Source organism: Pezoporus flaviventris, unplaced genomic scaffold, assembly GCF_033815535.1.
Source record: "Pezoporus flaviventris isolate CSIRO_AGI_PZ_B2104156 unplaced genomic scaffold, CSIRO_AGI_Pfla_v1 ptg000002l, whole genome shotgun sequence".
Classification (NCBI taxonomy): Eukaryota; Metazoa; Chordata; class Aves; order Psittaciformes; family Psittacidae; genus Pezoporus; species Pezoporus flaviventris.
In genome coordinates this window covers 12996594-13023875 of record NW_026892550.1, presented here as the reverse complement: position 1 = coordinate 13023875, position 27282 = coordinate 12996594, and the positions used below count along the sequence as shown (strand labels likewise).

General features: G+C 39.9%; 1 protein-coding gene across 17 annotated transcripts in view; it reads left to right on the top strand.

The window, feature by feature from the left end:
- Window positions 1–27282, top strand: part of LDB2 (LIM domain binding 2) — a 402214-nt gene that overhangs the window by 371636 nt on the left and 3296 nt on the right. For 6 of the 17 annotated variants that reach the window (XM_061469809.1, XM_061469725.1, XM_061469815.1 and 3 more), the window contains 2 exons: window positions 18371–18494; window positions 20126–20277. In XM_061469809.1, coding sequence (XP_061325793.1) covers window positions 18371–18494; window positions 20126–20277 — 276 coding nt within the window. Of the gene's footprint in view, window positions 1–18370; window positions 18495–20125; window positions 20278–26389; window positions 26533–27282 lie in introns of all 17 variants that reach the window. The other 11 variants (XM_061469751.1, XM_061469835.1, XM_061469761.1 and 8 more) reach the window with 6 other exon arrangements.

The window sequence follows — 27282 nt, the reverse complement described above, 5'->3', positions numbered from 1 at the left end:
TACCATTTTCAGGATTGGGGAAGGTTATGGAGCTTATTATCCACACTGGAATCTAATTCAGACTCAGATAGGAATTGCCATTTAACTATAGGAACCACAAGTGTGGAAATTACCATGCAGAGAAGAAGAAGGACAGGTTTTTCAAACATGCTTGGGTGCTGTGAGTACAGGCAAAGTTTGGGCTTGGACACAGTCACCAGGATACAGCCACAGACTCACCGTGCTTTAGCTGGTTTAGACAATGCAGCTGCTTGCTAAGAATCTGTTGTGTTGATCAGAGTGGTTGATAAGCATTTGGATCCCTTCAGCTCATCTTTGGGTCTATAATGCTACTGAGATGCTTTCCTGTAAAACATGAGTAAAAGCTGAGAAACTTGGTTGTTCAGCTACCATTGTGAAATTTGTGTATTAGTCAAAAGATTATATTGGATTTATGCATTGCCAAACATAGGAACAGGAATATAGAGGAAACAAAAAAACAAATCCCAGTATTCCAGTAGTCTGGGAAGTGCTGGTGGATCTCTGAAGTGTCATATCACAGTATCACAGTATCACAGTATGTTAGAGATTGGAAGGGACCTCGAAAGATCATCTAGTCCAATCCCCCTGCCGGAGCAGGAACACCTAGATAATGTTACACAGGAATGCGTCCAGGCGGGTTTTGAATGTCTCCAGGGAAGGAGACTCCACAACCTCCCTGGGCAGCCTGTTCCAGTGTTCCGTCACCCTCACTGAGAAGAAGTTTCTTCTCAAGTTTAAGTGGAACCTCTTGTGTTCCAGTTTGTACCCATTACCCCTTGTCCTATCATTGTTTGCCACTGAGTAGAGCCTGGCTCCGTCCTCGTGACACTCCCCCTTTATATATTTATAGACACTGATAAGGTCACCCCTCAGTCTCCTCTTCTCCAAACTATAGAGACCCAGCTCCCTCAGTCTTTCCTCATAAGGGAGATGTTCCACTCCCTTAATCATCTTTGTTGCCCTGCGCTGGACTCTCTCCAGCAGCTCCCTGTCCTTCTTGAACTGAGGGGCCCATTTGGCATAAACCAAACTATTTCAACCACTGAAAGTGCATGTTTATTTCTATTCATCAAAACTGCTTCAGTATTGGAAGTTGCAGTTTTTCTCTTGTAATATAAATTGCTGTAAGAAACACAACTGAATTGTTATTTATTTAATTGATAATTACACTTAACAGTCTGTGCTGCATAAGATAATGGCTGTGGAAGTCAAAAGGCATTTGCACCGAAGTTTAACTTGGTGATAAATGGCTTCCAGCATGAGATGGCACACCAGAGCTGGAAATACTGTCCCATCTTTAAAGACTTGAAAAATTCTGGTTTAACTGCAGGGAGAAAAAAAAAAAGTAGTAAAAAAATTGTCAGTGCATTTTCTTTTGGTGTTGAATAGGAAATATTCTGGAATGTGATGCAGTAAAAGGTAATTGTTTAGATACTTTAATTTTCAATTCTTGTAGTATCAGAACACTAAAAATTACTCATAAACGCGTCACTGATTCATACATAGATGGTGTTAAAGGACATAAGCCATCAGCAGAGAATCCAGTCAGACTCTGTATATATCATAGGTCATTTTATTTTACTGGATTACTGCCAAACTGAGCCCAGTGGCTTCCATTTCACCGATACATAACTGGTATTTGGCAAGAGCAGAAAGTATCCTCACAGTACCCATTTCAAATTATGGAATTATTAGTTTCCTTATTATATAGATGGGACATAGAGTAGTTCAGGGAACCATTGGAAGGTCTTTCTGGATGCTGCATGCTCTACCAGGAGGCTATTTTCTTGGGAAAAAAAAAAGAAAGAAAACACCACAGGAATCTTAAGGTCTCCATAACTCCTTCCCCGTAAAACTGATTTCTCCTGGCACCAGTGGTGATAATGAGAATTTGATGATTGTTCTGTGACTTGTGTGATATTTTCAGTCCTGGCTGGAACCCATTAAAAAGTTGTTTTGAAGATAGAGAATACATTACTGTGATCACACTAGCAGAAAAGTTCAAAATCTGTCCCTGCTCTCTGAAAGCACTGAACTGCCTGGAGCAAAGTGATGTGTTAGCATAGGCAAAATCACCCAAACCATGTGCTGGAAGTAAAATTCACATTGCCTTGCTCACATATGATGTAAATTGCAATTTATTTTATATATATACATATAAAGTATAAAAAGCCAAAATCATAATTGTTGTGGTCAGAATTTCCAGAGGCAGACACCATGTCTTCTGGGGACATGGTGGCCAATCTGGAAATAACAGCTGCACTGTCCCCAGCAGCGCTAGGACCACTGCATACTGTCTCTATGCATCAGTAATGTACAGATAGTGCTATTTGCAATCTGTTACAGATTTCAGCTTCCTGATCCAGAAATGTAGGTCTGTTCAATTAGTCCAGCTCCTCTCCACCATGGAAATCAAATAGGACATCCCAGTCACCAGAGGGATGGGAGGCTGTCATTAAGTATTGTAGAATAGTTTGGGTTGGAAGGGACCTTAAAGACCATCTAGTTCCAGCCCTCCTGCTATGATCAGGTACGCCTTCCACTAGAGCAGGCTGCTCAAAGCACCATCCAGCCTGGCTTTGAACACTGCCAGGGGTGGGGCAGCCACAACTTCTCTCTAGGTAACCTGCTCCAGTGTCTCACCACCCTCACAGTTAAGAACTTAGACTCACAGAATCATAGAGTGGTTTAGGTTAGAAAGGACCTTAAGATCATCTAGTTCTAACCCCTTGCCATGGGCAGGGATGCTTCACACTAAACCATGTCACCCAAGACTCTGTGCAACCTGGCCTTGAACACCGCCAGGGATGGAGCATTCACAATCTCCCTGGGCAACCCATTCCAGTGCCTCACCACCCTTACAGTAAAGAACTTCTTTCTGTCTAACCTGAACTTCTCCTGTTTCAGTTTTAACCCGTTACCCCTTGTCCTGTCGCTACAGTCTCTAATGAGGAGTCCCTCTCCACCATCCTTGTAGGCCCCCTTCAGGTACTGGAAGGCTGCTATGAGGTCTTCATGCAGCTGTCTCTTCTCCAGGATGAACAGACCCAACTTCCTCAGCCTGTCTTCATACGGGAGGTGCTCCACTCCCCTGATCATCCTCATGGCCCTCCTCTGGACTTGTTCCAACAGTTCCATGTCCTTTTTATGTTGAGGACACCAGAACTGCATACAATACTCCAGGTGAGGTCTCACAAGAGCAGAGTAGAGGGGCAGGATCACCTCCTTCAACCTGCTGGTCACGCTCCTTTTGATGCAGCCCAGGATACAGTTGGCTTTCTGGGCTGCAAGTGCACACTGAAGCCGGCTCATGTTCATTTTCTCATCAACCAACACCCCCAAGTCCTCTGCAGGGCTGTTCTGAATCTCTTCTCTGCCCAGCCTGTAGCTGTGCCTGGGATTGCTCCAACCCAGGTGTAGGACCTTGCACTTGGCTTTGTTGAACTTCATAAGGCTGGCATCAGCCCACCTCACAAGTGTGTCAAGGTCCTTCTGTATGGCATCTCTTCCCTCCAGTGTATCAACTCATCCACACAGCTTAGTTTTGTCGGCAGACTTGCTGAGGGCGCACTCAATTCCACTGTCCATGTCACTGACAACTTCTTCCTAATATCTAATCTAAATCTACCCTCTTTCAGTTTAAAACCATTCCCCCTGTCCTATCACTATTTGCTCATATAAATAGTTCCTCTCCAGGTAGACAATGTTCACAAGTCTCTGGCTGTGTTTCCCCTAGTAAACCAAACAGAGCTACAGCACTGAGTAGAGGCTTGGCATATAAATATCCACCCAGGTGATCTGTTGGCACGTTTTCTCAGACAATTTATCCCAGGCCACCTCTCCCACTCCCAGACAGCGTCTTGGTGTGATTCTCAAGCAGTCTGAGAGAGGGATGATTTCCAGTAAGAAGTGCATCTGGGGGCCACCTTCCCTGGCAGCAAGTAGACTTTAGCTGTGTGCACACAAGCACTGGTCTGTCACACTGCCCTGAAGGCTGGAGAATGGGCTTCTCACATTTTATTTGAGAGCACAAATGTACTCATAAGTCTGTGGTTCCATACCCATTAGTAATGGATCCTTGTGTGCTGGATCACCAAGCCATATGAACTTAGCATGGATCAGATGGGAGCAAAATTACATTTCTACTGTATTAGCAGAGCATCTGTTGTGGAATTCAGACTAACTTTGTGCTGGGCAATACCTGATCTTTTGCTAGAATGCAACTTGCAGATGATTCCTTGCATAGGCTGAAGGGTGCTGATACAAAAGTAATCTGACAAATATTTTGGAAAACAATTGGCCTGGTCAAATTAATTTCTACAAGCACAGCTGTTTGCATCACTGGTTCCCAGGAGCTCTAACACCAGGGTCACTGTGCTGCTGAAGCACAACTCTAATAGCACAGTTAAAGGCATTGAAAGCAGTGCTTCAGTGCAGTTGGTAGCACCGATGTATGCACAGAAGACCTTTTTCAATATTGCTATTATTGAGAACTTCAAATGAATGGATATATTTGAAAGACTTCCCAGAAAATACATTTCCTTTTCAGCTGGCAGCTCAATTATTCATCTAAGTAGTCTGTGGATTAAGTAATTTGACAACCATTGAAAGGTTTCTTTTTGTGAAACAACTGTATGGTATTGCTCTCTCCTTTTTCCATTTCACCTGTACAACTGACCAGAAATTCCACACAGACATAACCAAGAACACACCAACACCAGACAGCAGACACAGCAAGGTGTGTGCGATGATGCTGGGGCATCTCTGGAAGTACCGAAGGATGGGCTTGTAAAAAATTGGGAGTGTAAAAACAGAAGCAGGGAAAGGGTTAAGAAGATTGGTTTTTTCCTATTTGCTTTTTAGCTCATTTCTTTAAATACATGGGGAAGAGGGAGCACAGATCTTAGTCATTGCATGTCACAGAAGATTAGTTCAGGAGAGGTCAAGTTGAGGTACAGCATCATGTGTTATAAGGCAGTTGAATGATCCAGTATCTAATTTATTAAGATACCAGGCAGACTGGGCAATCTGATATTTCTAAGTGCATAAGGACTGTCAGGTTGGTTGGTACTTCTCCATCTTCCTGTCTCTGCTATGTTGCAATGTGGGGCGGGTGGGAAGAAGCTGGTCTGATCCTGTTTGGCTGTGGCCACTGTGCGTCATGGCACCTTTTCTTCTTGAGGGGACATTAGATGTGCTTCCCTGGGGCTTACCTCCACAGCCCTGACACGCCACGAGGCGCTTGTTGAGCAGGTGGTGCGAGACAGTACCACTGCTGTACTTGATGCCCCCATGGCACTGTGAGATGCAGTTGTTCTGGGAAGCTGGGGCCACGAGTGCTGGTGTATTATACCTCCACCTCACCATCAGATCCACCCACCTTAAATCCCATCTCTTTTTTTTTGTATAGATCCTGACAGAACAGCTCGAGTACACTGTGTACAGTCAGAGGAAAAGTATTGATTTGCTGTACCTGAATAGAATTCTTAACAGAAAAACAAGCCTAATGTTGCTGGTTTGGGTTTTTTTCTCTTTTGACTTTTCTGTGTGGGTTTCTGTACTCAACATACAGTATTTGATCTATGTGAAGTACAGAGTTAGAGCTTGATTTTTAAGATAAGCATGACCCGGGCTCTGATCTGTGCCAGCACAATTTCAGAACCAGTAAATAATTTTGCCATGTTTTATTGCCTGTTTTTAATTGAAGTGTAAAGTAATAATTTCCTTCCTACCTGAAAATCAGAGAATCAGATAGACATTATATTTTTCTGGGGCAATTATCAGGAACTGTATCCTTCTGCATCGGCATTACCAGAAGGTTTCAAAATGTAGCTTATCTGCAATTCACTGGGCAAAGGGACAAGCCTGATCCAAAGTGTATTCTTATTTATTTTGAGGATGTTACTGTGAATTGTTTATTAAAACATTATTTTAATAATAAGTGTAGTATACATTAGTTGTGCTCCTAATTATATCATTATGAAAACAGTTAAAGCATTGTTAACGTGCACACTATCAATACTTGAAAGCATCGTTGCCTGATGGTGATAATACAGCTTCACTAGCGGATGATCTATGACTGCAAGCATTAACTACTCTCTACTTCAAAGTCATTAATCCCTACTTTCTTCGAATACGTTTAATTAAAAAGTTCCATTTTCCAGTAATTGCTGTTTTTATATAACCCTGAAATGGAATTTTATTCAGGCACAAGGTCTTTATATAAACATCCATCTGTCCACAGCGTAGCAGTGCTGGGACAAGTTTTGTGGATTGAGTGAGAAGTGGAGAGATTATGGAAGACTCTGTGTCCCTGTAAGAACTGTGAACTTTTGTCCTCTGTGTAACAGCTCTGGAGGATTTTTGCTTTCATAATGTTGGTACCAAACAAGGGAATTGCAGAGTCAATAGGAGAGAAAATCATGAAGCGATGGGTTTAATGTCTGGTGAAGTTGCTTTATTAGTTTATAAAGAAAAGCTCCTTCCTTATTCTTTTTTCCTATGTCAAGCTCTGCACTGCAAAGTATCATTTGTTTCTTGTATTGCTCCTTTCTATTAGAACACAGAATTAAGCAAATCCCAATTGCATATATAAAAATGCATCTACATAAGGAGATATATATATATGCTTCAGGCTGAGAGATATCACTAATAAAATAGTAAATATGTTAGTATTAATAAGGTTGGTATGAAATAAATGCATGGAAGTTTGTCAGCTTATTAATCATTCTGTTATAAGTGGTGTTTTTACTTTCATTGCTCTAACGTCTAACCACAGTTCATTGGCTAAAGGCCAAGCTAGCTCTTGCATTGGCACATTACCATGTGGTGTAGTTCTGTACTTTTCTTCCATTTATTAATGCTGCAGACTTCCTACAATTCAGGCTAAAAATAGAACTGGTTATGTGAAAAACACTGCATTTGTGCTTGAGCTGCAGTATAGAAACAAGAGGATTTTATATGGGTGGGGGAAGAGATTCATGACAGAAGAGCTAGCTGCTTATACTCTGGAAAAAGCTTTCTTTTTGCATGGTTGTAAATAAGATTAGAGCTGCTATGTACACATTAGCCTGAAGAGTGAATCATAGTTGTGGTATTGCCTCGGTATGTATGAATCTCCGTGTGTATCTATTCTATGAAGGAAAGCTGATTTTTTGTACAAGGAAACCTGAAAATAGTGCAATGTACAAAAGTGAATTTGTAAAATCAAAGGCAAAGGTGATGTTTTGTTTTTCAGTATAAAGAGTATCTTTATCTGTGGTACGTATTTTGAAGAATCCTCAAAAAATATAGATACTAAACTGAAACTTCAACCACACCACTGAATTTTTAGACTTGTATTTTGGCCAGGCATAGCCTCTCCCATTGTTCTGCTTTCAGTATCTTTAAGGCAGCATTTGCTGTATCCAGACAACTTCACCATGAAAACATTCCTCAACTTATTTCCAAGTTGTAGTGCAGCTGCACACTAAAAATTTTCAGCATTCAAATGCAGTCCCTGCACTCTTGATCTTTTTTATAATGCTCTGATTTGTTTTGGATCAGCAGTAGTTTGATCAAGACAAACAACATACAGGATTCCATCTGAACCTAAGGGAGCTGCCAGAGACACAGGTGAAGAGTGATAGTGGATGCATTTCATAGTCAAAATGAAAAGTGGCAAAACTGATAAGGTCTTATTGTTGCACAAATAGAAAAAGCCAACAGTTTGCATATCAGAAATATCAGGTGTTTGGATTTGACTCAGAACTGCTGAATAGTAGCTTGTTTGCCTTTGGAGAAATAGAGAGGAAGGAAATGTCATGCAGCAACATCACGCATGATAGTGATGGGAGATGGCAAACAGGGAAACAGACCTTTCCGATGCTGTTTCCTAAAGATACGGTTGAACTGGCTGTGATGGTGGATTATTAAGGAATTCTGATTATTAAATATCTCCACTTGGCAAAGAATAAGAGAGGAATGAACCTCTTTTGAAGTGCACAACAGTCTCGGAAGTCACCCTTGTTTTGTTCTTGGTACTATGTGAGAAATGAAATTGGTGATCGTGTTAGGAGCAGAGCGAATAATAATGAAATGAGAATAAATTGTAAGCTGTATGATTTTTGAACTATCTAGAGAAAATGAAATTAAGAAAGCTTTCAAATGTCATGTGCTTTATACCAGGCCACCCAAACACACTGAGGAAAAACAACAGCTATTGGGTGTCTGTGTGGATTCAAAACCTATGATTGGGTGTAAAAAAGGAGAGATTAGTTCACAGGACAAGGTTCAAGTAAAACATATTTAATCCAAAATGCTTAGTTCCTCCTGTTAATTACTACAGACCAGCCTTAACCCCCCCATAATGTATATGCTGAAATCAATTAATCAATTAATCTAGTCTGATTTACATTAAAATTTAATTTTGTTCTGACAAGCTGTCTGAAACTGATACTCAGCACAATACCAAATGCAGTATAAAGGATCATATCGTGCAGTCAACATGATGCACTTTGCAATATAATTTAACGCTAATGTTATATTTAATTACAAAGATAAATTTTATGGTCTCAAAATCATTTAAGAGCTTAATTCTGATATGAGATGTGTAAGACACAAATCTTGCCTATTGATCACTGAACATACAGATAGTTGTGAGAGAAGAATCACACAATATGATGGGCTATACTAGACTTTTCATTATGATACAGGCTTGTGATTTGATGTATTGATCCTTTCCTGCAGTCAGGATCTCTGCCCAAGGAGAAGGCTCAAGCAGGTCATTGCAGAAAACACCCAACAATCTATATACTTTAGATATACCGTATACTTGGATGAAGCCACATTGCACCAGGAGGTCCCTAAGGAAGAATTAAACTGTGAATTATTCAGATTCTGGGTTTTCACAGACTTCAGAACTAAGTTCATCAAGAGGAAGATGAGACTTCTGCTGCAAGACTTGTTCATTAGCTGAAAATACATAATAATGAGATGCTGTTTCCTCTGCCATTGGGATTCCACTGCCCTTACTTTGCCTGGTTTGTCATCAGTGAAAAAGGAAAGGAACCAGATAACCTTCACTCTTCACTGTGGTGTAGAAAGCAGGAAAAGGCATTAGCCCCTCTGGTGCAAATGATATTAAAAGCTCCTAAGACTTATGTGATGCTGTTGAAGGAAGACTTTTTCAAAACATCTCCCCATTATACAGAGGGTAAATAGAAAAAAGAGCATTTACTGAAAGGACATTCTTTTAATGCCTGGGTAATGAGTTGCAAAGTTCTTGCAAAGAGTCCAAAAACTATAAATCTGTTAAAAGAACAGTACTACAACTTCAAAAAGAGAAGCAATAATGCAAACAATAGAACTTCTTTCTAAACCCATAAACTATAGATCAAAATAGAAAGATTAAGCAAAATCACAAGGAATAAAACAGAAAAAAAAAAAAAAAAGAGCTACTTTTTCAAGAAGTCCATGGAAAGTGGGTTATCAAATAGTTACAGCAATGACTGGGAGGCCTAAAACATTTACGTAATACTTAGGAATATTGTGAAACAGAATTCATTCCAGCACATGGTGTAATGATGAGCGTACCACCAAAGTGATAGCTAAATAAGGCACATGTCAAACTTATCTCCACAAACGCAACTCCAGCATGAGTGCTTCCCCTCAGCCAGGAAAAAGACAGCACATCTGTGCAGTTCAGCATTTATTAAATGGCACCTGGAAGATGCTTCACACCATTCATTACATATAAGCTGAAGATGTCACTAAGAATGCTCGTGTCCAGCGTAAGAAATGCTTTGTTTGGCACAATATGAATGCTAAGGAGGCCCTTAAACAAGGTTCTTCTCAGGGGACAGTGTGCTCAGCTGTTTGCAAAGCATTTGAGCAGCAGCTCTGCAAGAACAAGGATGTTTCCGGGAATGTTTTTCTGGTTACAGAAGTGTTGAGCCCTTCTGTTAGTACAGGCACACTGCAGGGAGTGAGAAACCTGAAGTGGGATGCAGGGAAGGAGGGAGAAGCTTTTTGAATTGTAAAGAAGGTTGGTTTCCTTGCTGACCAGTCACATGGTTTTGATGCTGTCACTGATGCCACCACAAGAAAGAGCGGTAATAATGACCATGAGAGCTAGCAAAATCTTCATAATCAGCTGAATTGTTCCAGAGTGAATGGAGGGGAGAGGAGAGGGCACTGGTGGAAGCCGTTTGCTAGCTGATATATTCAATAAATAAATAAATAAGAGTGAAGGAGACAGATAAACTAAATTGGGGTCCAACACTCTAGTAAGAATTAGCTGCACTGCTGGTGATTGCTGTGCTAAGAACTGTTTCTGTTTCCTACCCACTCATAGTATTTGCCTGGAAAAAACAAGGTTTTTTAAGCTTAGCCTAACCTGAAATGAATGCTGCTTCTTTCCATTCTCACTGTTGCTGGGAATTGAAATGGCTGCAGATACAGAGCAGTGTAAAAACATGATGAGCTATGTAGCTTGGGAGCAATTGAGCAGCTGAATACTGCATTATTGAGAAATCATTTGCTACCTCTGGGTGTTAGTGAGAAACTGGAGAGTCCTAGACTGGCATTCAGGGCAGAGCATAGGATGAATAAACATTACTGAGTGCTGAGTATTTACCAGTGAATCCAGCATGGAGCTTCAGTAGTTGCATGTCATCCCACTACATCTTGCAGGGTTGGCAACACACAGGAAAGAAATACTGAATTCCAGGAGCCTTGTGGCAGAATTGATCTTATATTGTTTCCTAAATAACCAAATTATCAATGAAATGAATGACATTTTGCTTAATGTGCAGCAGGCAATCTGCATAGCGAAACAGCCATATTTTCAAGTGACAACACGTGAGAACCGTTTAAATATATATTAGTAGTCCTCAAGGGACTTGTAGATAGCTACATGAAATTGTTGGGTTTATGTGCATACCTTACTGTTGCCAAATTACTCCTGGCTTAGTATTTTCCCTCTTAATCTAGTTGAGATAGGAATCTCTTTAGAACAAGGGGCTCAATAGTTTGTAAAATATCCATGTATGTCTCTGCCATTGTATAAATAATAAATAATAAGCTGTAGATGCTACTGATCATTAATATTGCAAGTGTTAAACTGGAAATTCTAATTCCTTGCTTCTTATGTGATTGCAAGTATAAATATTTCTTGACTCAGCATGGTGAATAGTCACAAAACATGGAACCTTCTCCAGTGTGGAGTGATGGCTGTTAAGTATATCCCAGACCCAGTAAATCTCAGGTTATGGAATTTGTCCCAGAATCTGCTCTTGCTATGGTATTGTGCTGCAGAAACTGTCCTGCATTTTTTAAAGCTAACAGAGAATATCCACTCCATATGGTTTTGGAGATGTACTTAAAATATGAGCCAAGCTCAAGGGGATGCAGCGCTGTCTTGCTGAGCTCCGAACTAGTCTCAAACTATTTCTTTAAGAGGTGTGATCCCATTCATTTTAATGAGTTTTAAGTCAAAGCCTAAAGAAAGATTTTTTAGTAACAGCTTTTAAGCCTTTTCATTACTATCTGTTTAAATCAGATGTATTTAATTTAGGAGTAAATACAGTAGATGTGCCTATATGATATTTCCAAGCAGTGTCCCACTTCCTTCTGGATACCAAAAGCTCATATTTCTCCCTACCTATGTAGCAAAACAAAGGACTTCAGTCTGTTTATACACTGCCAATTTAAAAATCTTTAGCACAGAAGGAACTGGAAATACAGAGAGAACAGTAGTCACAGTAAACAAGTCAGGGATTACTCGATGGTATTGGACTACTTAAGCTATTGGGGTTAAGAGCTGCCTTTTCATCCTGTCCCAAAGATCATCTAAGGTTTCACTAAAATAAATGATCCCATGCAGACTAGATTTTGAATAGTCAGGTTAAAATAACTACTTGTACCATTTCAGCTGAAGTGGTTACTGGATCTGCTGCTTGCTACACCAAGTACTGCAAATTTTCAATGCTGGTAATTTATTTGTTCCATGTATATTATTACATGGGATGTACAGCAAACATTTCTTATTAGTGTCCGCCATCTCAGCAGGAGTTTACAGTGGCTCTTCAAAAAGTAAAAGCAGGTGGCAAGGGCAGTGTGTTGAGTGACGGGAATCTCAAAGGTGCTGATTTTGGCTTAAAGTTTATCATGCAGGGAAGGAGCATGGATATAGTTGATCCACTGAAATGCACTGATGGAAGAGACTTGTATTTGACTTGACATACTGGGCAAAAGCTTAGAACAAAGCAAAAGCAATCCCCTCCAGAAAAACAAGTTTGTGAAAAAACCGTCATTTCTTTTGGTTCATAAAAACTCCAGAACATTTCTCATTTATATCTCCATGGTTTTAATGGAAAACAAAGACAGTTTTTAAGATGAAAATTTTCTGTATTCACATGTGATTCTTAAAAAACACAAGCTATTTTGAGCAGTGAATTGCAAGCCAGCCAGTGAAAGAAGCAGCAATATGTTCCTAGGAAATTTTCATTCCTCCCTCTGTTCTGCAGCGGAATGATACTTTATATTAATTTCGAAAAACAAGCATAAGCATAGAAATTTAAACTAAGCTATAAGCCTTCCCTATTTCTAACTGCAGAGAATGTGCTGTATTGAGGACTGCAGCAGAGCATTATTGTTTCAGTGCCATACTGCTGGGAGCGCAGAGCACTTGTACAAGGCTTTGACACCACTCCTGAAGTCAGACGTTCAGGTATAGCTCTTTCACAGGGGCTGAAAAAATATCCATAACGTGTCCCATTCCTCATTGCAGTATCAGTAAGGCATCATGGACCTCTGGAAATACGTATCTGGTTGTCCATAAAACAGTGTGCAGAGACATTTCAGTCCTTTTCAGAAATCCTGCACCATTGAAGTTAATGAGACCTTTCCCAGGGGGAAAAAAATGGGGCTAGAAATTCACTGGCAGCATTAACTGGAGCCGTTCTCTCTAGAGCACATACAGGGTATGCACAGGGAAGACCGCATTTCAGCATAGAAATAAAATGTCATTATGTTCAGGTTTGTTAGTCGACAACTTGGAATCTTTGTGGAGGATAAAAAATGATCTCTGAAAGAAAGCACTGAACCCCTTCAGTGCTGCAGAGTGGATTATGGGTATACCTCCACTGTCAGCTTCCTACCTGAACATTAGACAGTGATTAATACTCCCATACAAATGGGGTTTTGTCACTTTTAGGAAGGCTTGTAAATCTCTCTGAGCTCTGATCATGCAATAGTTCCTATAGTTTTCAAGTGATGCAGCCAGAAGTGTCAAGCGTCAAAGAGTTAAAACTAAATTTCAGTAAAAACTTTGGGGAAGTCTCTTCACTGTCAGGTGCCTTGCTGCTTTCATTCAGAAAAACTGATGTTATATTATACATTCACATTTTTATGCGTGATTTACATGAAAATTTTAGCTAATCCCATTCTTTATTTTTTAATTGTGGTTAGTGAAACTTCTGCTTATACAGACAAAACTGGTAACCATGGCAAGATACAGTTCTCAAACTTGCTTCTTTTGGTAGACTTTGGGACCCTGGCTGCCCAGCACTTGCTGACCAGATATATTCTCTGCTTTAAAGAAACTGGCTTGGTGACTATGTCAGTCTCAGCTCTCAAGTGTTGCAAGACTCGAGTCCCACTGAATTCTCTTTAAAATGCAAAAGGCATGGAAAAAGCTGAAAGGCTGCAGTTCTTTTGTGCTGTTGACATGTAAGCAGGGGAAGACAGTTAGCTGGGCTAGCTCTGCCACCTGCAGCTCAGAGCCGGCAGAACCGCAACGCCTTCACCAGCCTACAACAAGCCTTCGCTTCTGGAAACAAAAATCTCATGGAGACAAGAGATTTCATTGAAGAGAGTAATTGCTAATTAAATTAGCAATAGAATACATAAGATTATGGTATGCAAAAGTAAGGTAAAAGAGAGCTTTCGCCTTGGTCTTTCTGCTAATCTTCACTGCTAACAGAATGAGCAGCTATTCTCAGAAAATAATTAGAACAAAAATCATAAGGCTTAAACCATTCTTGGTGTGACTGGAGGGATCTCAGAGCTGAATTTGACTCTCCCTACTTCTGAAGGCTGATTTTGGCTCTGCTAGTAGCTGAACAGGAAATCATGTGTGGATCCATATTCTCAGAACCCTCTAACTCCTGTATACAGTGCCTCCAGTATCTCCTCATATAAATCCCTTCTTAAAACACACTGGGTTTGAAACATTTTGAAATGTTAGTCTTCTCCTCAAAAAAAAAAAAAAAAAAAAGACCAAACCAAAATCCTCCCAAAAAGTCATTAAAAAAAAAAAGTCAAATCCTTCCAGATGTGTTTTACTAACGCAAAGAACCATGTGCTTTATTGTGTTCCTTACTTTCACTTCCCTGAGCCCCAAGGGTATAACATTACTATTTTCTCAAGTTGGATCCAAGCCCTGTGATTGATGAATTGTCCATAGGATCCATATGGAACTCTAGGAAAATCCCTGACACTCTATACAGCACCAAAATGTGTGCATGTGTTCCATGTGTACCAGACACCCGCAAATTTCTCATGCCAGTGACTTGCCTCACTGTAAGGTGCTGTGTTCATCTGTAGTACCGGATCCACCTCACAGCTATGGCAGTGAAATAGCAGTGATTCTGCAGTAATGGACAGATATCGTGATAAATTCAAATAAAAAAACATGACTGGAAACTAATTCTAATAATATTGGGTTACTAAGCATCATGTGAAGTTCATTCAGTAGGTTTTAGGTCTCTGGAGGGAAAGTATGTAATCTATTGTGACACACATTATTCCAAATTTGGTTTAAATGGTAAAAGAAGCATAATTTTTCTTTTAACTTTGGGCTTCTTTTAATTGCCCACACACTTCAGATATCCTCTAGTGCCTGAAACATCCACATGGAGCCTTATGTCCTTCTGAGGCAGTACAAGCAATCAGATGGATCAGATCCAACATAACTTAGGGCATTTCACCTGGTAATAGACAGATGTGTGGGCAAATGAGACCCACCTTTTATGGTCCTCTAACAAGGAGCTTGGAAATATCTAACAGAAATATCTAATAATATCTAATATCTAACAGTCAAGTGTTGCCATTAAAGGTTCTGGGTTCCTAGAAATATAAAAATTATTTCTGTGATCATATATTGTCACTGCACTAAAGTCCTTAAGTCTTTAGATATTTTCCTGTGTGACTTTTTGAGCTGTGCAGAAAATGCTTGTAGAATAGATTGGTTTTGTTGATATTCCAAATACTATTGTTATAGTACTAAAGTAAAGACTTGTACATTCCAATATTATCCAATTCTTGCAAAAAATGTTAAAATAGATGTTTTGGAAAGGAATCTCACAGAATAAGATTAGGTGATCTGTGGGGAATAGGCAGTTTACGCCTCATGCCAACGAATGTAAGAATATGTAAAACATTTAGTTGGCTTTGTTTTCAGAAATCACTTTGTAAAATGATGCAGTCAAACCAGCTTGCAGGTTACCCTGCTCACTAGCAGCTAAAGAAGGCAGGTGGTTTTGGCAAATCTAACTCTTGCAGGCATCTTGTCCCCACATTTTTAATCTAGTTTTTTGCAGAAACCAAGTTACTGATTGTCACAGGCAAGGTCCTCAGACTGAAGATAATTGGACCATGACCTTTTCCTCTTTCAGGGATTTGGTTTTGAGTCACTTTAGGTTTCAAGTAGGTCTCAAATGTCACCGAAAAGGACTATGAGATTTATTATCAATCATTGTTAATCCAGTTCATTTTACATTTGTGCCGAATTCACATGAGCCAGACACTTTTAAAATGAACTTGTCACTATAGAGGTCAATGCCCTCATATTATTCACACATCCAGAGCTAACCTTACAATTTTCGTACTTTAGAAAGGGAAATGGTTGTTAAATCCCCAAAATCAGAAGAGGAATTTATGTGAGTCCATACACCTCCCAGATATCCAGAAGATGAGACCATCCCATGCTTTAGTGTAGAGGCCCCAGTGCTTGTCATTTTGAGTCCATACGTGTGAGATCAGTCAGGCATTGCTACATTTTGGATCTGTATCCCATTTTAATCATGTGTGTGAAGAGAGATTATAGACAGGATTAACATTCAAGATATCTACAGACAGCAAGGACTGCATAGTTCTCCTCAGTGTGCATTACAGTTAGAGTACAATGGGAAGCATCTTTGCCAGATGATAAAGAAAAAACACTCTCTTTGTTGCCAACAATAAATATATACAAAGGAGTAAATGTGTCATGTATAAAGTATCCCTAAGGAAATCTTGGAAGACCCTACATGTATATTTACATACTTTCAGTCCCAGCAGTGGTAGAACTACGTGAGTGTACTGCTCTGCCCTGGCTAACTAGTTTGTTAAGAATTATCACAGCTAGCTTTTTCATGCTAGTTTCATGCTATCTTCTCGTAATGAGACAATTTAGGCACTCCTGCCAGAACCCAAACTTTTGAGAACCAAAACAATGGTGTCCATTATGATCACAAATCTCTCTCTCTCACAAACACACACAAAACCTGAGCAAGTGCCTGCAGTTTTCAGAATAAATTGAATAAGAACACAAAATACAACACCTCTTTCACAGCATAAACTGGATCCTGCACATACTTTAGGACCTGATACTGTTAATTCTTGATAGAATATTGAACCAGAGGAAAATCTGAGCCTAAAGTGCACAGCCTGATAGCAGCTCTCTTTTTATTAGATTATCTTGCAGATATTTATCTACAAAAATGTATGTAAAAAGTCTGTGTAAGAAAAAAGTCAATGAGGCAACTGCAGATTCAATTTCTGCAGTTGGAAAAAACAATTCCTCATGCTGAAGCTCTTCATTCTCCCTGCTGCTTTATGTTATCTCTATTTTAACTGCTGTTAATGAAAGTCTCATCAAAAGGCATTGCCAGTACATAATAATATTTAAATGCTGAATTAATCTCTCAGTCCTCATGGCAGCTCCCTTTCAGCTATTTTCCCTGCATACTTTGCATCACCACTTATACGAATCAGAGTAGGGTGCACATGGGGAGAACAGAGCAAACATTGATTGGCCCTGCAACCCAGACAGAAGAATTTGCCTCATGCCTTGCATACTTGTAAAAGCATGAAATGAAAGCATCGCCTGCTGAAGTAAATCCATGGTGCTTCTTCAGGAAGGCTTGATAAAATTAAGTAAATAACTCAAAAGTTACGCCTTTCTGCAGTTGCCTTTCTAAGTTCTAATAATTAGACCAACTTGTTGCCTTACTTCTGTTGGTTAAAAAGCCCCAAACTTTCCCCTGCTTCTGGAAGTGGTTCTGCTTTGAAAAGGGACTAAAAAGGGCATGCAGGGTCCATGTTTATTCTGTGTCAGCTATTTCCTCATCAAATGTGCTCAGCAAGTAAGGAACCTTTTCTGCCTTTGTGCCCTGCAAATTTCAGGTGGAACCTAGGGGTTCAAAATCCACCTGGATTTTTTCTTCTCATGTAGGATGACCAAGAAACAAGAATCCTGCAAGCAAGAGTAAGCCCTCAATTACATGTGTGCAATTCTGTAGTCTTCTGTGGCTTTGCGTAAGGTTTAACTGACTGGAAATGATTCTGTGGTGATAAACAGGAGGGAATAGAAACCAGCTCACTGGTTTTTATGCTAGATCTGCTGTGCTAACAGAAGCAGAAAGCAGTGATTTTAATTAAGTGAACAGATATAGAAAATATACAAGACTATTTTTAAAAGGTGTTTGCTTGAAATTCCATGTTTTCAGAAATCTCTAGCTTTCACACACTAGAGCGTTCAAGCTGACAAGGAAAATAAAATGCTTCTCTTTTTTCTTGGACATGTCATTCATGGTGGAAAGAGAATGTATAGTCCTCATAACAAAGGAACAAGATTACTTGAATTATTTTACATGCAATAATAAGATAAAAGATTACTTATGAGAAGTCTTCATGTGGAGTGCAGCAGGTCAGAAGAAGATCACTGTGTGTACATTTTGCTGCATGGGAATGATAACCTGCTATGGGCATTTCATTATTTATTAATTCATCTTTGCAGCTTTGGCAATCAAGCATGAAAATTTTCTACTCTTCTGAAATCTCTGTGGTCTGGAAAACCAGAGTTGAAGTTTATCTGATTTTTTTTAATTATTAGTTTTTAATATTTAAGATAGCAAATAGTGAGTAAAACTTTCCTTCAATTCAGTTTTTATCCTACAATGCCCGAGCAGATTAAACTGAGGCGTGCAAGACATACTCTGTTAGCAAGGCTAAAAAAAAGCCAAAAATATACTTTCCAGCTATGTAAACACTGATCAACTGAGTCTTTGCTTGGATGAAATCATTCCATTCTGGCTTTTTCTTCCAGTTGTGTGTAATACTGGAGCCAATGCAGGAACTGATGTCAAGACATAAAACTTACAATCTAAGTCCTCGAGACTGCTTGAAGACTTGCTTGTTTCAAAAATGGCAGAGAATGGTGGCCCCACCAGGTATGTTTTATTTCCAGTATTTTACCTATTCTATAGTTAACTTAATATAGAAACAATGGGGAAAATTACTTACAAAGAAAAGAAATAAGAATTAACACTGTTCCAAAAGTAAGCCTGAAAATGATTCTGATGTTATATGATTTCAGTCTGACCCAAGTGATTTATAGATGTGCACGTTCAGATGGTTTCACTGACTAGGATATAATTTACTACAAAAATATGTGTAGATGGAATGCAAAATGCCTACTGGCTCCATTAGAATTCATCATTTGTGTAATTCAGCTTCCTGCTGTGACTCTAAAATTACAGCTACAATTCATAATTAATTGTCTTTGAGACTAATATAATGTTATTTACAGGCCTGAACCTAATCTCCTTCCTCTTACACCTCAAAATAATAATTCTCTCTTTTTTCAAATTATTAAAGATTTTTATATCTAAGACTATTCACAGGGGTGCTCAGGCCAAATTTTGAGAAGCACAATTGCCCCTCTGTTCCTTGCCTATTTAAGTAAAGTTATGCAATTGTCCTGATTTGGTCTGAGTTTGGAAGACTTGCTGACAAATGGCATGCTCTTTTGGGAGAAGAAGTTTTAAAGATGAAGCCCACAGTAGAGGCAGAAGGAGCTCAAATGGCAGTTGCTTGTATGCTGCATCGATGGCAGCAGAAGGATACAAAGCTACCTTTAGCCTTTGCCTCTGGATGTGTCAGCTGAGGCTGTGTCAGAATAAGACCTGGAATTCGATTATAATTGTTGCTTGCTGTGACCTCCAGCAAGTTACACAATGAATTTGAGCATCATGGTAGTTATCTTCTTGTTCCCATTGGTAAGATGATTTTAAACTCGTGAGACCTCACTTGGAGTATTGTGTACAGTTCTGGTGTCCTCAACATAAAAAGGACATGGAACTGTTGGAACAAGTGCAGAGAAGGGCCACGAGGATGATCAGGGGACTGGAGCACCTCCTGTATGAAGACAGGCTGAGAAAGTTGGGGCTGTTCAGCCTGGAGAAGAGAAGGCTGCGTGGAGACCTCATAGCAGCCTTCCAGTATCTGAAGGGGGCCTATAATGATGCTGGGGAGGGACTCTTCATTAGGGACTGTAGTGATAGGACAAGGAGTAATGTGTTAAAACTTAAAGAGGATAAGTTTAGACTGGATATAAGGAGGAAGTTCTTTACTGTAAGGGTGGTGAGGCACTGGAATGGGTTGCCCAGGGAGGTTGTGAATGTTCCATCCCTGGCAGTGTTCAAGACCAGGTTGGACGAGGCCTTGGGTGACATGGTTTAGTGTGAGGTGTCCCTGCCCATGGCAGGGGGGTGGAACTAGATGATCTTAAGGTCCTTTCTAACCCTAACTATTCTATGATTCTATGATTCTAAATATCTTTACAGATAGTGCTGGGAAAATAAGCGTCATTATTCCATTATATAAAATTGAAGGCAGATTCTGTTGGTTTGGGTCCAAATATTATTACATGGTTCATATGTTAAATCTACTACTACTAGTAGTAAACATAGAAACTTAAAACTAAATGAAAAAATATTTCACCACTTCTGCTTATGAATCATTTTAGTGCACGCTTTACAATACCTGCCATTTGCTTTCCTTCTTTACCATTTTATTGCAGCAGAACCCACAAGGCAACCAACAACCAAGCGGAGAAAAAGGAAAAACTCTACCAGCAGCACTTCCAACAGCAGTGCTGGAAACAATGCAAATAGTACCAACAGCAAGAAAAAGTCAGCTGCTGCAAACCTGAGTCTATCAAGTCAGGTACCTGTAAGTCTCACCTTCCTTTTAGGCCTGAATCTCTTATGGTGCTTTAATTTTTCCCTTACACTGTAAAGAAGGTGCATTCTTGAGCCTAAACTATCACAAGCAAAAAGCGATCTTGCACAGTGTGCTGTGGAAGCTGGGGTATTAGTGGAGAGATGTGAAGAAGCCATTCTTCAATGCAGATTTAACGAATGACCCTCAAGCTGGGGTATACTGAGGACAAATGTGATTTTCTTAAGGCCTGGGCCAGCTCCCCTTCTTGTCAGTAGGAGTACTTCCACTGGTGATGGGACTCAGACTGGGCCTCATGTTCTTAGATATAGCATGAGTCTTGCAGACTTCCACTTGCCAGGTGCTAAGAGAGGATGAGTCTCTGTGGAACAAGACAGCCCTACCTGAGCTGACCCCCTGGTGTCCCTACATTAGTACCTCACCTCTAATCTGTGCTGGAATCAGGTGCTTCAGTGGAACAGACTATGAATTTACTTACCTGTAGAGGTTATCTCTTTTTCCAACCACTCCACTTGCAGAAGGTAGATCCCCTGGAATATGGGTTTCAGCTTATCCACCCTGCTAGCTGTAACTTTTGACATCCTAATTATATAGGGAAACACCAATTCATTTCCAGAACTGTACAGCACTTTGACAATGTCACATTTATTGCCTTAGTCACAATACAGGGGAAATCAGACCCCAAATTGTAACAAAGTGCACTTTAGTCAATAAGGAGATAGCTTATGCATTTTAAAGCTAGGGAAATTAACTTGATATTATAGAAAATACAAAGTGGTATCTTGGGAATAACATGCAGGGATTTGTATTGCATTTCTGATCAGAAGATAGGAAAGGCCTGGTCTCCTCTGAAGCCTGACAGAGAATATTGGGCTTTTGTTAGCACAAAGCAGGCACTTCCTAGGAAGTCTGAATACCCAGATAAAAAGGAGGACTAGTCTAACACCGTGAAATGAAGGTTTGTTTAGCAACTGATTCAGCAATCCCCTAGCTTACAGAAGCTTTGGGTTTCAGTGCATTAAACTCATATTTTCTCCTTGTCATATTAAAATTTCGGTGTGGTTCGCATCCCTGGAGTCAGATGCTTTCCCTAATATAGGCATCTCTGGGTTTTTCTGGCAGCACAAAGCAGTCTGAAGGCCAGTTACCTGATCCCCTGGTGCCAGGGACCACCCTGTCTCACTAATTGTGTCTGCCAGAAAACCCCTTGGATCAATAATCAACCATATTTAAGAAAAATCAGCAATTAGGTACAAAACTGAGCAACCAGCTAGTTTCCTGCTGTCTCCAAGTTTAAAGGACAGTAAACTCATTTTATCTTGGCTACTCCCTGCCCCAAGTTCAGCTCAATAGGACTAGACTCTTACCCCCTGCCTCTCTTCAGTCTGCTTCTCCCAGGAGAGATGGCTTTTGTTGGCTTCAGTGGTAGCCATGTGTACTTGCATGTTTGGGTGTAACTGAGCCCTTTGAAAGTTACCTGTCACTCCCAATGATATTCAGGCTGACGTCAGGTACTGAAAGGTTACTCCTGCCAGATGAAGTAGTTAAGGCTACTCTTCCTGGTGGAGATATTTGAGCATCTGAGACATAATGGTGAAGTTTATCATGAAATACAGGGATGGGGGTTTAGTATTCATTGACTTTTCAGGATGCTGCATAGTCAATATTTTCCAATTTGTTTTCTATACCAGAGTTGCAAGATGGTCCCAACAATTTGTAAGGAAGATCAGGTTCCATTTTTAGGACTCTGAAAGTGGAAAAAGCTCAGCTATTTGATTTGACATACAACAGCTCTTCTCACAGCAAAGATAGCAAACCAGATGGAATTAATGGTTGGGCCACCCTCTAGAGTAGACAGAACTCAAAATAATTTTAGCAGTAGGATATTTTGGTGTAAAACTATTCAACACTTTTCAGTTAAATAGCAAGATGTTTCTTCAAAATTATGCATTTGAAATGGGCCTTATTACAGGCATGCCACTGCTTTCTGAAGGTAGCTGCAGGTAGCAGTAACTTGCTTTCTATTTCTTTCACATAACTTTACCTTAGAACTAATCATTCGATAGTTAATGCTTGATTTCCTCTATATATGATAGAAGACAAGATAACCCCAAACACTATTTGATTGTTTTCAATTAATCAAAACCTTCATTTGGCCAAAGAGCTTTCTGTGAGTGGGACTTTTGTGCTCAGTACAAAAAATCTTCTGAAATCATTCATTTTCACTGGTAAAAGCGTTTTCCCGCTCACTAGAGAAGGGGAATGAAATCACTGCATCTTATGTCCAGATGACTCACATAACTAGAGCTAGTTTCAATTCCATTTTTCCCATACACTTCTCTGGAGAATCCTAACAATGAGCTCACATCCATACCAGACCTGGATTAATATGAAGTCATGTACTTCAGCTTTCTCTTTTTCTCCAGTGATTTCTTCCCAGCCAGCACAGTCTGTCTACCATAACAGAATTTAAATCCTACTTTCCTGTCACTTTTATGCTTATGTGTTGTTTTCTGTTTGATAGTAAATTAATCCTGGTTAGATGATGCTTGCTTATCCTCTATTCTATGTAATGTTTCTTGGTTTAGGACATTAGCAATTATTCTGTTTCACTCCTGTAGTAATGCTGTGTACACTCTGGCAAAGATGTGAACTTCACATATACCTCATCTACAGTTCTCATTCACACTATTAACTTCTCCTTTTTTAATGAGATGTTCATGTCTGGAGACGCAAATGTACCATGTGACTGGAAAGCAGCTGAATTACCTTCAGCTATGACAAAGCTTGAAACTTCAGGGAGATTTGTCATTTTCCATAACCCCTTCCAGTTCTTCAGATAAATACATGGGGGTAAGCAAACCCCCAATGAGATGAGCAGTAATTGTCACATACACATTCTTCTTCAGTAATACGAGGTTGTGCCATTTCCTCTACCTGCATTATTTCCTGTTCTTCAGGCAGGGACAGTGCTGACAATAGAGCCAAGCCCAAAGACTGCAATGATGTGGTTGTATCTCCATGCATGCGTCAGATAGATTGGCACTGCACCCTGAAGTTCAGTTGCTGAACCCTAATTCATCAGTATCATTTGTGCCCTTTGTGTTGCCTTAAATTTATTAGCACTTTGACTGTGCTGACACATTCTGATGCATTTTTAATAACAGAGTCTTCAAAAACATCTTAAGGGTCTCTGCCAGTGGGTGGGTATGCATCTTCCCTCTCATCAGTAATTTGAGAAGGGTCAGACTCTCTCTGTCCTCATATCTCTAACTATTTTTTATGTTTTCTCAACCCTCTAAATAAAATACAATGTTTTGCCCTTTGACAGTCACTTGCACTCTATTACACTCATTTTCCCTTACAGTGGTAGGAAAAACAGTGGTTTCTCTGATTCTGATAGTGCCCATTCTATTGATGGCAGACCTTCAGCATCTCTTGTCAATCCCAATCACTTGGGACATTTCTTGCCTAAGTGCCTTGTTACATATTACACGTTCCCTACATTCTTAAAACAAACGCAGTTAGCCAGTGTGCTACGTGATTGCACTTCACAGCTCATGCCTATGTTGACCTATTACTTGTCCAGTGATGCTTTTAACCTGAATCCCAGAGATGTTGACGCAACACATTGAAGAGTGTTGGAAGTAGAACCGAGTGCCACCAAAGTCACTCCAATAGCACAAATATAGAAGCATTTTTCTCACCAGAAGTTTTCTTCTCTCAGGCTGTCCTTGGAGCAGGCTCCATACTGCCAGTGCTTTCCACAAATACAATGTCTTTTTTAGTGCATAAAGAAAGCTGAGACAACAGGGACCAGAAATTGTAGTCCCCTCAGCTGTCTTAGTCTCAATAGCTGCCAGTCATTTGAAAAGTACTTAGATTCGTTCATGTTCTCGATCATATATGAACTTTGGAAGAAACGTTAACTCATTGGGCAGAAACTGGAATTACCAATTTCCTCTTTCCTCAAAATTAAGATCAAAGATGGTCAAGACTCCTTCTGCAAGGTTCACAGAAAACATGGCTTTCTAATATTAGCCTATGATTTCACAGAAATTAGTTGTCTAATTTGGGTGTGTCATTGCCTTGTCACTTGCACAATACTAATCTCTTCTGTTTGAAGCTAGCTGCAGTGTTTTCCCAAATCTTTGCTCAGTTTTCAAGCCTCTTTACTGGCTGAAATTGCATTCATTTACATTTTTCATATTCCTCTGTTTCAAATAAAACTTTCTTGCAAGCTCAGACTCTTGTACATAGAACAGTGATTTGTACACAGGGATCTGTAGATTATAGGTAGTACCTGCATGCATCAGAAGGGGTCCATACACCTATTATCACTTAAGTATAACTTTCTCCTAAGTTCAATGAAAACAGTGTATATTGATCCATATTCATCTTTGAATTTGGAAATTTGACAGCAATGCACGGCTCTCACAAATTCTGAGAACCATTACTCTAGGCTGCTCTCAGTCATAACCATAGAAATTAATAAGTGGATTTTGCTTTCATTTACTAATGAAGATCCTGTTGAGTGTAATACTATAACCGTGAACCCAGTGAAATATCATCTGCGTTGGAAAGAATAAAGCATCATTACATGCCACTAAGTAAATCAAATGTTCTTTGTTACATTTAGAGTCTTAATTAGAGCCTCCTTGCATTCTCAATAATCTCTCTTTCTCTTTATAGTTCTCTGTGAGCTCCTCAAAAGCCAAACCAATAGGTAAACCTGCTAATGTGGAAGGGAGCACTCTCTTACATGTTTCAGAAAGAGGTGGTGGGTTTAGGTGGTTTCTAACAGATGTTGTAGTACCAGAGCAGCAATGGCAGGGCCAGAAGATTAGTGTCAGAAATTATCCCATGTCTCAGAACCGTGCAATTAAGAATCTAAGATTTAGCTGTGAGGAGATGAGAGTGAGCAAATTGGTTTCCAGTTTTTACGCTTTATGAAAAATATTCCAAACAAGACCAGAATGTCAAGTTAACAGAGAGGGCCATGATGCGATGTGAAAGATAAACATTTTCCTCTGCAAAGTGTTTACTCTGAAACCTAATTAAAATGTCAGTTCTGTTTCTATAGATCATTTCAACACTAGTGTCAGTCTGATGCTTTTTTCTTGGGAGCAGTGACCATTATGGGTGTGGGCAGCAATGGGGCTTTCAGTCGTTAATAATTTTTGTGACAAGGAGATAAGAAGTCAATTATTGAAATAATCACCACTCATGCAGTTCCATAAGAAGGAAGGAAAGCAGGAGGAGGTACCCTTGTTCCTTTGACTTAGCACTTAGGGGCATGCTGGCTGCTAAAACTAGCGCAACTTTCAATCCTTGGAGTATGAGACTTGCTCAAACAATACACTTGATAGTTTCAGGCATTTTAAATTACCTCAGGCTTGTGAAGCACTGTTTGTGTACTTCTGGGGACTGTGACATCTGATCTACCAACTGATCACTGTAACACACTGACCAGGGCAAAGAGCAGCAAAGACAGTAGGCATAGGGATGGGGAATTTTACATGGCCCACCACACATTTTTACCACCACACTACAGTAAGGCATTGTGTAGCCATAGAATGATCTTTAAGATCCCAAGTTAAAAAGTTCAGTTATGTAACTGGGCATAGTTGAGCTAAACTTTGAGGCTAGGTATAAAAAAAGATGAAGCCTGAGAAATGACCGGTCTGTTAAATAGAAGTGCTTGCATTTGAGTTGTGTATGAAGTAATCGCTGTGTGTAGTTTATATGCATCAATTTAAGTTTGGATGGCAATTAGGGTTATTTCAGGATGTAAGGTATGATATACGTGAAAGCTGCTTTTGTGGTTATATTATTAAATTTCTATCACGTAATGTAAAACATCCACTGCTTTATTTACAGTGCTTCACTGCAACCATATTTTACTATCATGAGACATTCCTTGACCAAAAATGTTGTTTCTAATCACAGAGTAAATTAATAAGATTGAGTGACTACAGTCTAAATCTTTTTTTAAACTAACCTAGTCAAATATGTACTACCATAACTAGGCCATAGCAGTGTATGCTGCCATGCAAGAGACTAGGGTTTAATTCTTGGATTCTGCTTCTCACTCCATGAGCAGGAGCTAGGAGCACTCCAGAGCTGCAGCCTCAACCCTGGGAGGGATGGAGCCTTGTGTCATTCAACAGCAGTGACCCCCACTGGCCAATTTAAGGAGAAGCATTGAGGGGCTCTAAAAGGAGTCACTTCCAGTCCTCCTCAGAGGTTGGTGGTCATTGCACGGGATCTAGTGAGTGGAGGTTCAATGGGGTGCACTCGGTGGGGTCTTCAGCTTTCAGTCTGAGGAGCAGAATCCTCTCTGGGGAGGAACCAGCATGTGCGCTTCCTGAGACACTATTTTTGCCTGACATAGCTATAAGTGGCAAGATTGTCAAGAATATATATACTATTTTTTCAAATGTCCTGTAACTAATGCTGTGATATCTATCTTTCAAGTAGAACAAGGAAAAACTCCACTAACCTCAATAGAATTGTAGTTTAATTCCCAGAGAGACAGAGAGATCCTCAGTAGCATGAAGAGAAGTGCAAACTGTCCTCTCAGTGGGCGTCATTATAATAAAGGAATCTTATTTGTAAAGAGTCTTAGAAATCAGAGCTGGACATACTTACAAGGTCATTGAGCATCTCCCCGCTGATGCAAAATGTTTCCCACCACAGACAGATTTTCCCAGCCCAGTGTTAGGTGACCTGAGCAGCAAAGCTAGCACTGTTCCAGTGGGGTCATTAATCCTCAGTCTGCAGTTCTCAGTAACAGGAATATTGTTTTAGCAGTGGGGATTACATTTCTGTTTACTTAATGTCATCTTAGTACCCTAGTTCACAGCTCATCAGATTGGCCTAAAGTGGTCCTCTTCCTTTCAGCACTTGTAGCTGTTAAGCATATTTACCCCTCCCAATCATTTGGTGGATGTAATACATATTTAATTCCTTCACATGGCCTCCCCAGTCAGCTGT